Genomic DNA, 10,118 nt, shown 5'->3' on the forward strand with positions numbered 1-10,118 from the left:
TTTTAATCAATTTTTACAAGTTGATTATTAAATGATTTTGGAAGCATGTCATTTTAATATTTAAACTGGAAAAAAAAATTAGGAACAAGTTTAACTTAAAGACGTTAAGGGCTTTAATTTCCTGGAGTAACAGCTTGGAGTGGGCATATTTATGCACATTTCATATCATTCTACTGGCTTGTTTTTGTTTCATATGTATATATATATATATATATATATATATATATATATATATATATATATATATATATATATATATATATATATACATATGAAACAAAAACAAGCCAGTAGAATGATATGAAATATGCATAAATATGCCCACTCCAAGCTGTTACTCCAGGAAATTAAAGCCTTTAACGTCTATGAGTTAAACTTGTTCCTAATTTTTTTAATTTTAATTTTTAAAATTTTTCCTAATTTTTAAGATAAAAAAGTAATATAAATCTTTTAAACATTTTTTACTTAGTAGGTGTTTTGTTTTATGTATAATGTCTATAGATTTAGAAATTTTGTTTCAATAAGCGTAATATGATATAACCATTATTGTTCATCAAATATTATTCCCAGGATTTTAAATAATGCAACTCTGTATACTATATTGATATTTATTGTTAGCTGAGGAAGTTGCAGTGGCAAGTCATCAGATTGGTGATGAAATAAAACATATATAGTTTTTCTGATACTCAAAGAGAGTTTATTTTATTTAAACCAGTCTTTAAAGTTTTCCAGCTCTCGATTTGCTGTGGAGAAAATTGTTTTTATATTGGAATGGGTAAAAAAAAGATTACTATCATCAGCGTAAAGGACAAAGCTAATCATGTTTGAGGATAGGTAGATACCATTAACATCAGTCAAAAACAGTAAGTATCCAAAAATAGAACCTTGAGAAACTCCACAGCTTGTGGTTTCTTTTTGTTGTTTCTAACTTTGTGTATGTTGAAATATACTTCTTGTTTTCTATTTTTAAAGATAACTTTTCTCTACAGCAATTTTTGGTAGCAAACCTATCTAGAATTTGACTGGCTAGATCAGTTATTGCATGATGAGTCAAATCTTTCGAAAACCAAACTGTTTACTGAATAAAATATTATGCTTTTGAAGATAACTATATCGTCTGTTATACATAATACGCTCTGTTATACATAATACGCAACTTTAAATACAGGAAAGAGTACATATAGGTCTGTAGTTAGATGGATATTATAAATTATATATATTATAAATTTATAGTTGCTGATATCTAGCGTCTCAAATTAAAAATTTCTTTTTATATACAGATATGCAAAGTTGTTAAAAGTACTTAGGCTCATTATAAAAAGAGAAGCATTCTAATAAAACATACTTTAATTCAACTTTATTATTCTTAGATTCATTGTCTTATTAGTTATGGCGATGTTGCCTAGGGAAATATCCACAAAAGTAAACTAAAGCATAAAACACGCCTTGTTATTTAAAAGATCGTTTTACTCATTCAAAGTCACTCTTATTTAGCATGAACTTTTCTAATATTTGAGGTGATTATTTTCAACGCATTTTTTTTAATGTTTAAATGTAAAGTTAACTGATGTTAGTTTCTTTTGGGATTTATATTCATGTAAAAAAAAAAAATTATATAACAACCAAGATTTAAATCAAATATTGCCAAACCCTGCATTCCATTTTCGTGGAGCTTTTAGATGGAACAAAATAGTTTTGAAAAATTTAAAACAACTTAATTAATATAAAAATGAAGATCACTTTTATTATAAAAACATTACAACAAAATATTTTAGAGTAGAAAAATGTTTTTAACAAACATTACACGTTTTGCGACATTTAAAATACATGTAGGGTTTGTTTGTATTACAATATCCTGCTTTTTCCCAACCAACGCAATCTGCTGTGTTATCTTTATCAATGCAATTGTTAGGAATTGGTCCGCCTACAGTTTAAAAAAAAATTTAAACAACATTTATAATTTAACTTATTTATTAGTTATTTATATTAATAGTTAAACTAAGCTTACCTGCTGGGCAAGAGTACATCAGCCTTATTTGTTGAACATCAACAACACTGAAACCAATAATTTGGTTATATGTTTCGATATATTTCATATTTTTGGGATCTACTGTTGTTATGGTCTTCATACCTGGTTTAGCAAATGCTTCGGAGCTTTAAAAGTATAATAAATTATAAAATAAAGTTGTATATAAACTTAACTTTTCAAATAATTTTGTTTATTTTCAAAGTTAAAAATTTTTATGCCTTGATATTGTATATATACCGCTTAAAAAATACAAACAATCTTAAATAAATTTTAATTTCTTTCATTATTGCACTAAAATCTTTTCAAAAACGTGAGCTTTTAACTTATGTTTGAAATTTTTATATTTTATAGTGACTTTGTTCAAAATTTTCCTAAATATATATCTACATATTTATAAACAAATATGTATATATCTAATATATAAATATGTATATATCTACACATTTATATATAAATTACAATTAGTAAAAATAAATAAAGTAGTTTTTAGTGTATTTATTCACTCGGCTCAGTTTTTATTTAGAGAAAATTATTAATATTATGTAATAATAATAATAATAATAATAATAATAATAATAATAATAATAATAATTATAAGATAAACAATATTATGGTTTTAAATAGGGGAGAGTGGGGAGAAACGGACAGAGGGGAGAAATGGACACCCCCTGCTATTTTTAGAACTAGTGGACCATATTGTTTTGGACCAGAATAAAAAAACTTCAGTAACATAAGATGTTTTTAAAACACCATTTTCTTTTCCTTAATTCGTATGCACGTTTTTTATTTGCATACGGAGATTTTTCAGTCACAAAACAAGTATTTTCTTAACCAATTTGCACGTCTATATTTCATTGGATCTACATCAGAATTCAAGTTAAGTTTGTATTATTGTAAAATCAACATTTCTTTATAATAATTTATAACTTTTGCCTTACAAATTTAATAAATAAAATTTTTATAGTGTTTTAAAAAAATCAGGTACCAGTAGGGAGAAAAGACAAAATGCCAGAGTTAGTTATGATAGATGCTGTAACTGCTGTTGAGAAGGGCATGACAGTTCGATAAGCGGCAAAAGAATTTAACGTTGCCCGATCAACACTGGTTAACAACATTAAAAAGACAAAAAGTAAACAAACTAGCCTGTGTCCCAACTATCAGCACAGCCTGACATTTACTGCAGAGCAAAAAAATTGTTTAGCAACATACCTGGCCAGGTACTCAAATATGTTTTGTGGCCTAGCAATAAAAAAAGTTCGTGCTCTTGCCCTCGAAATGGCTACAGTGAATAACATTAAAATGCCCTGCGTCATAGATCACCAATTCAATTGCCGGAAGAGAGTGGCTTTTTGGATTTATGAGACGCCATCAAGAAATTTCACTCAGACAGCCAGAAGCCACATCACTGGCACGAGCTACAGCGTTCAACAAATTCAATATCAACACATTTTTTATTTGTTGAAAGAATTTTTCAAAAAACTAAATATTAGCGGTGAGCAGATTTTCAATTTATATGAAACTGGTGTGACGACTGTGCAAAAAGTTCATAAAGTAATTACACCTCGTGGAAGTAAGCAAATAGGTCAAGTTACCTCCAGAGAACCTGGCGAGCTTGTGACAATGTGTTGCATTGTTTCAGCCACCAGCAACACTTTACCACCTGTTTTTATTTTCCCAAGAAAGCAATTTAAAAACTTCACGTTAAATGGATCACCAGAAGGCTCTCTTGGACTTGGTTGAATGACCAGTGACAGTTTTCTTCAAGTTATACGCCATTTTATAAAATGTGTTAGACCAACTGAAAACCACCCAGTGATATTAATACAACCATGAAAGTCATCTTTCATATGCTGTCCTAGAATTAGCTAAAAATAATAAAATTCATATTATTACCCTACCACCTCATACAAGCCATATATTACAGCCACTAGACTGTTCTGTATTTGGACCAATGAAAGCTGCCATCAATAATCTTGCTGACTCTTGGCAAATAAAACATGCTGGGTAAACTCTGTCCATTTATCAGCTGGCGGAGCTTGTAGGCACAGATTTTCCCAAGGCTTCTACAAAACAAAATATTTTTGGTTTTAAAACTAGTGGTGTGTGGCCTCTAGATAAAGACATATTTTCTGATGAAGAATTTCTGCCTTCGGACGTTACAGACAGGCCTATGGTTGCAGACCCAGAATTATACTGACACTCATTTTGTTCCTGATGCAACTCCACATGCAAACACGTCAATTAATTTGTTAGTGTCGACAGTATCTTGCGACGCAGCTTCACAAGGAGACACATCAGTTAATGTGTTGGTCCATACTGTATCTTTGGATGCAGCTTCACCAAAAATGTGTGCTTCGCCTGAAATATTTGTAGGCTATCTTAAAGCTGCTTCTCGCAAGCAAACCAACAGAGGGAAAAAACGTGGAAAATGTATGATCGCGACATCATGGAGGAAATAAAATTAAAGCAGTGCATTAAATCTGGAGATAAATCCAATGTAAAAAAGAATCTATTTGATACTGACATGACTGATGATAGGACAGAAGTATTTGTGACAGTAGTGATGAAAGTATTGATGTCAGAATGGTTGGTGTCGAAAGTGTGAATGTTAACGACTATGTTTTGTGTGAGTTTGAGGTAGGAAAGAAAACAAAATATTTAGTTGGTAAGGTTATGAAAGAAGAAGATGAGGATGGTGATATTGAAGTTTCTTTTTTGCGAAAGAGTGGGAAAATAGTTGACAAGTTTTTTTGGCCGACAGTAGAAGACATTGGGACAGTCAGAATAGGACAAATTAAAACAATTTTGCCACCACCAGTAAATTGCAAAGGTACAAAAAGAACAGAAAGATATATCTCATATGATATATCTTTAAAAAAAAAAAATTTTATTAATATCTTAAAAGCTTCTTGTGTCTTCCACAGGTGGTCCATTTTCCCCCCAAAGTCGGTCCATTTCTCCCCACAGGTGGTCCATTTCTCCCCATATTGGAGTGGTGTTTTTTTTTTCTTTTGTATGATAATTTTTATTTTTTTTTTACAAACTATATTTTGAAATAAATGGTTACTCTTTTGAGAAATATAACAAACATCTCTGAGTTGTTGTTATTTATGTTTTTATGTAACTTTTAGTAAAAAAGTAAAAATGGTGGACCATTTCTCCCCACTCTCCCCTAATTATTTAAAAACTAATTATTTAAAAACATATTATTTTTTTTTTGTTTTTTTTTAATCTAAAAATACATTAATAAACTGATTCTATTTTTCAAAAGTTCTAAAAAAAAAAAAAAATAGAAGAAATAATAAAGTCTTCCGAGAATTTATGAAACTTCAAAAACCTAATGCAACACTTCATATCAGAATTTATGAAACTTCAAAAACCTAATGCAACACTAACTTCGTGTCAGAATTTATGAAACTTCAAAAACCTAATGCAACACTTCATATCAGAATTTAGAAGAGCAAAACTAAATAAAAATAAGAAAAAAAAATAGCTAAATTAAAATTTTCACGTTTTAATATTGTACTATTTAAATAGTACTATAGAAATATTGTACTATTAAAATAGTACTATAGAAAGATTGTACTATTAAAATAGTACTATAGAAATATTGTACTATTAAAATAGTACTATAGAAATAACAAAAAGTTACGAAAATAGAATAGTTTAAAATGAATGAATATTTGTAAAACTATAATTTAAATCTAAAAACAAAATTTACGCAAGTTTTGATTTAGCTAGTTTTTTTTTTCCTTCTAAATTCTGATATGAAAAAAACAAAAAGCATGTGTTTGTATTTCATATCAGAATAACAAATTCTTGTTTAGTTTTTATTAGGGGTGAGGGTATTATTAAAATCAAAAATTTTAACGTATTTTTTTGTTTATTTTTTTGCCTATTTTTATTCCGTGAATACATTTGTTTTAAGTTAAATCTATTTTAATTTAAAAGTATTAACTCTAAAACCGAATTTGAGGTTAATATTTTTAAATGTTGTTCTCATTGATTTTTTAAAAAGAATTAATGTAATAATAATAATAATTAAAAAAAATTATTATTTATTTTCTAACAGTTATTTACTTAAAAAAGAAGTTCTTTATAGAATTAATGAATGTAAGTATAATACCCAAAATGCTTCCTTGATTAAGTAAATATATTACCTATAATGCATCATTGAACGTAAATCGTATTCTGTATTTAAAGAATCAATTTCTCTGGAAATATCAAAGTTGAAAGCTGCATTGTATTCTATAAAAAGTATTTTAAATAATAGAAATTTGCATACCAATACTTATTGGTATAGCTCTTATTTAACAATTCTTATTATGATTCTTAGTTAACAATAAACTGTTTGCATCTTTCATTTTTTGAAAACTTGACACAATTTTTTTAAAGTTATACTTACTTGGGTCTAAGTTGTTTAAATTTATATTAACATATCTTCCTCTGTCTGGACGTGACTGTTCATGATGTAGTCCTATAAAGTATCACTGTATTAAGTACTATTCTGGTGGAATAAACCTTTTGATTTTTAACCATTTTTTTTACCTTGATTATAAAAAAGTTCTTTGCACTTACCAACACTATGACCAATCTCATGCAAAGCAGTTCCTTTATCCCCACATCCTTTACCAAGTGTAACAACGTTAACTCCGCCGCTCATTCCAACCGGTGAACTGCATCTAAACCATATCATTTGAAAAATTGTTTTATTAAACATATTTTAATTTTGAAACAATTTTGTTAAAGGTGTCATCAAACACAGTATAAGTTATTCAGACAAACTGAATTCACTTTGGTCGGTGTTTTTTTCACTTTGGTCGGTATTTTTTTAAATATCTCACATCCAAACCTCTCACTTCATATGTTGAATATAACAATAAATGAATTAATTATACGCAAAAACTTAAAACTACAAAAATATATAAAACCTGTTGAATATAAGATAATAATTTTACCCGTTACCATCGGTAAATCGAATGTAGTTTGGTTGGTTGATTCGAGGAACAAATCTCAGACAAGTATAGGTGTGATAGTCAGCAATAGCATCGTTAATTGCTTTGCGGGTCGTCTGGTCTAAATATGGTTATATGCATTTACTTTGTTTTAAAATATTTTCAAAATCTAAAACAAAATTTTTTTTTACATACTTAAAGTGTTGTCAATTACAAATGGAATTATTTTGTTTGTCCATCTTTTATCTTTAATTGATCCAAAAGGACTCATTTTGTTTTTTAGCCGTTCCTCTTCTTGGGGTGTTAGCTGAATGTCTCCTTGATAAAGTTTTGGATCTGAAAACATAAAACAAGTTCATTCTGAAATATTTCGGTACTTTAGTAGATGCGCGTATAATGTTTATAATATATACATACAAACATTTCTTTATTAAAATATAAAAAAAAAAAAAATTAAGGTGTGATAAATTTTGTGTTTACTTTCCATATCTTTATTCCATGCTTCAGTCGTACGCAGAAATACAGTTGCTAAGAGTAAAAACTGCAACATCTTTCAAAAACACTTAGCTGGAATCAACTTTAGAAGGTGTGAATTAATTGTACATTTAAAAAAAATTGAAGGGTTTAAATAATTTTCAATCGTTTATTCAGCTGAAAATAAATTTAATAATTTAATGAAACATTTTAATTAGGATTGCATTTCTCATTTTCGTATTATTTACTAATAAGTAAACTGTGCACACACAGATTCGTTTTTACTACCATAAAAGATTTTCGAGCGATTTAAGAATAACGCCGACAAAAAAATTTTTTCAAAAAGATTGGAAAAAAAAATCAAAATCAAAATAAAGCCATTTTTTGTTTATTTTAAATATTATGTTTATTTTGCTAAAGTCTAAAAAAAAATAAAACTTTTTTTTGACTAAATTTGCCGTATTAAGCATTCTTCAAGCTTCTTCTTCACTTGCTACTTCTACTTTTCGAAAATTTTTATTCTGTAAATTTTATTTGCCATAAATTCTCACAACAGGCAATTGTCTATTAATGCTGTTCTGATTTTTTTTCCTCTTTTTTTTCCCTCAAATTTTCGAAAATCTTTCGAACCGTCTTTGAACGTCGATAATTTGCTCACAAACGTGAATAATCTTAAAAGTGGATTTTCTTCAAAAGGATTGGTCAAAACTAGGGCGTTTGAAAACGAAAACATCGAGCAAAACGGCACGAGAAATTTTTCTATTTTAATTTTTGACAAATATTTTTGAGAAAAAAATTTCATTCAAACTATTAGGAAAATTTATTGAGTTTTTAGAGTAACTACAATTTAATTTAAAAATAAAATATGATAAAATGAAATATAGTCAAGAAATTTTAAGAAATTTTTTCCTGTAGTCGAAAAATAAGTAGTCTTTGCAAATTTAACTTTTTTCGAAAAGTAGTAAATTTTTTTACAATGCTTATTTATTATTACATTATATATTATCTTGTTATCGAAAAAACAACAATTTTCGAACAAAAAAAAATTATTTAGCAGAAAAAATCACACTTTATTAATTTTAATTTTAATGTTTCACTCAATCAATTTATCAATTTATTCAATCAATTAATCACACCATATTCTAACTATTAAATGTCTTCAACATTAGAGCTTGTTATAAAAATATCTTCGCACTCAATAGACACTTTTTGAAAGTCTATACTTCTTTGGAAGTGATGCATGCTGTTGTGGTAAAAATCTTTATTGACGAAGAAGTGCTAATAGTTTTCTTCTTGCTTAGAGTTTTTGATAAGTTTTGACCAACTGCTGTCTCCTTTTTCTTTTTCATGTATTTCTATTTTCTTGCTATTTGCCCATCTGAATTTGTTCACTTTCAGAAAAAAAAGGTTAGTTTCTTTGAGGTTAATGAATCCAAGTTGGTTTTATTGCACTGATTATGTTTTATTGCTATACGACAAGACTCCCTAGAAGACTAGGGAGTCTTGTCGTATAGCAATTTAAGTACCTTAATTTATTGATTTATTGATTTATTTTTTTGATCATTGTTAAATAATAGTAAGTAGTACACATAAGCGTTTAATCGAGTGATCAATAAAACTGTTTGAATTGAGTATGAGATATGTATATGTTTATCAAAGTGACAGGATTATTTATTGTTTTGAGTCCTATATTTTTGGGTATTACTAGGTACGATTTTTGGGTAATATAGGTACGATTCACTATTTCTTAAGAAATAGTAAGAAACAGAAAATCATAAAAACTTTGTTGTTTTTATTGGCAATGTAAACTTTTTTGTTTCTTTTGAAGTGTATCTGTTTGCGTTAATTAGTAAATATTTTGACTGAATATCCAATTTTATTTTGATTACTCAGTCAAAGTCTATCCTTTAAACAAGCTGGTATATTCCATTTCTATAAAAATCTTGAGTTTGGTAGCTAAAAAATTGAATTAACTCATTTTCGAGATCTTTTCTATTTCGAAACTATCGATTCCTCGTATGATTATTCAGGGACAAAAACAGGTGATAGTGGCTTGGCGCAAGGTCTGGTGAATACGGAGGGTGAGGTAGAATCTCCCTTTGTAAACATGTTAGAGTTTCCCGCGTAATTTTTGCGGTGTGCGGTCTGGCGTTGTCGTGGTGGAATAAAACACCTTTTCTGTTTGCCAAAGCTGCTTGTTTTTGGTGAAGAGCAACCGAAACTCTGTTCAATTGGGCTGAGTATATCTCAGCAGTAATGGTTTGTCCACTTGGTAGCAACTCATAGTGAACGATACCTGCTGTAGTCCACCATACACACAGTAAAACCTTTTGTTGGTGAATGCTTGATTTAGAAGTCATCGTACTGGATCGTTACTGGCTAGCCGATGATATGTTTTTTTTTTGTTGCAGTACATAATCCATTTTTGTCGCACGTCAACATCCGGTCGAAAAATGGCACTAAATTGTGACGGGAAAGCAATGAAGAACAGATGGTTAAGCGCTGTAGCTTGTTTGTTTCACTCAACTCATAAGGTACCCATTTGCTCAACTTCCAACGTTTTCCAAGTTGGTGCAAATGTAAACGAATAGTTTCATCACTCACATTAAACCTTCACTTTTTTGGTTGCCTGATATATATATATATATATATATATATAT

The 10,118-nt window shown here is 28.6% G+C and overlaps 1 protein-coding gene across 1 annotated transcript; it reads right to left on the minus strand.

The window, feature by feature from the left end:
• Positions 1-1,718: 1,718 nt before the first annotated feature.
• On the minus strand, positions 1,719-7,613 carry LOC136071969 (hatching enzyme 1.2-like). The gene is made up of 8 exons (XM_065818661.1): positions 7,465-7,613; positions 7,180-7,320; positions 6,988-7,105; positions 6,608-6,711; positions 6,435-6,506; positions 6,190-6,277; positions 2,009-2,154; positions 1,719-1,924 (listed from the first exon to the last, which is right to left on the minus strand). Exons 1-8 carry the CDS (start codon positions 7,532-7,534, stop codon positions 1,791-1,793), a joined length of 873 nt encoding a protein of 290 aa, XP_065674733.1. The 5' UTR covers positions 7,535-7,613; the 3' UTR covers positions 1,719-1,790.
• Positions 7,614-10,118: the final 2,505 nt, after the last annotated feature.

This window comes from Hydra vulgaris, chromosome 15, assembly GCF_038396675.1.
Source record: "Hydra vulgaris chromosome 15, alternate assembly HydraT2T_AEP".
Lineage (NCBI taxonomy): Eukaryota > Metazoa > Cnidaria > Hydrozoa > Anthoathecata > Hydridae > Hydra > Hydra vulgaris.

Bases quoted from the DNA above. Each gene is read 5' to 3' on its own strand.
- LOC136071969 (XM_065818661.1), bottom strand. From the start codon at position 7,534: ATGTTGCAGTTTTTACTCTTAGCAACTGTATTTCTGCGTACGACTGAA. The intron at 7,106-7,179 runs GTATGTAAAAAA...AACCATATTTAG, and splicing joins TGTAATTGACAACACTTTAA to ACCAGACGACCCGCAAAGCA. The intron at 6,712-6,987 runs GTAAAATTATTA...GATATGGTTTAG, and splicing joins CGATTTACCGATGGTAACGG to ATGCAGTTCACCGGTTGGAA.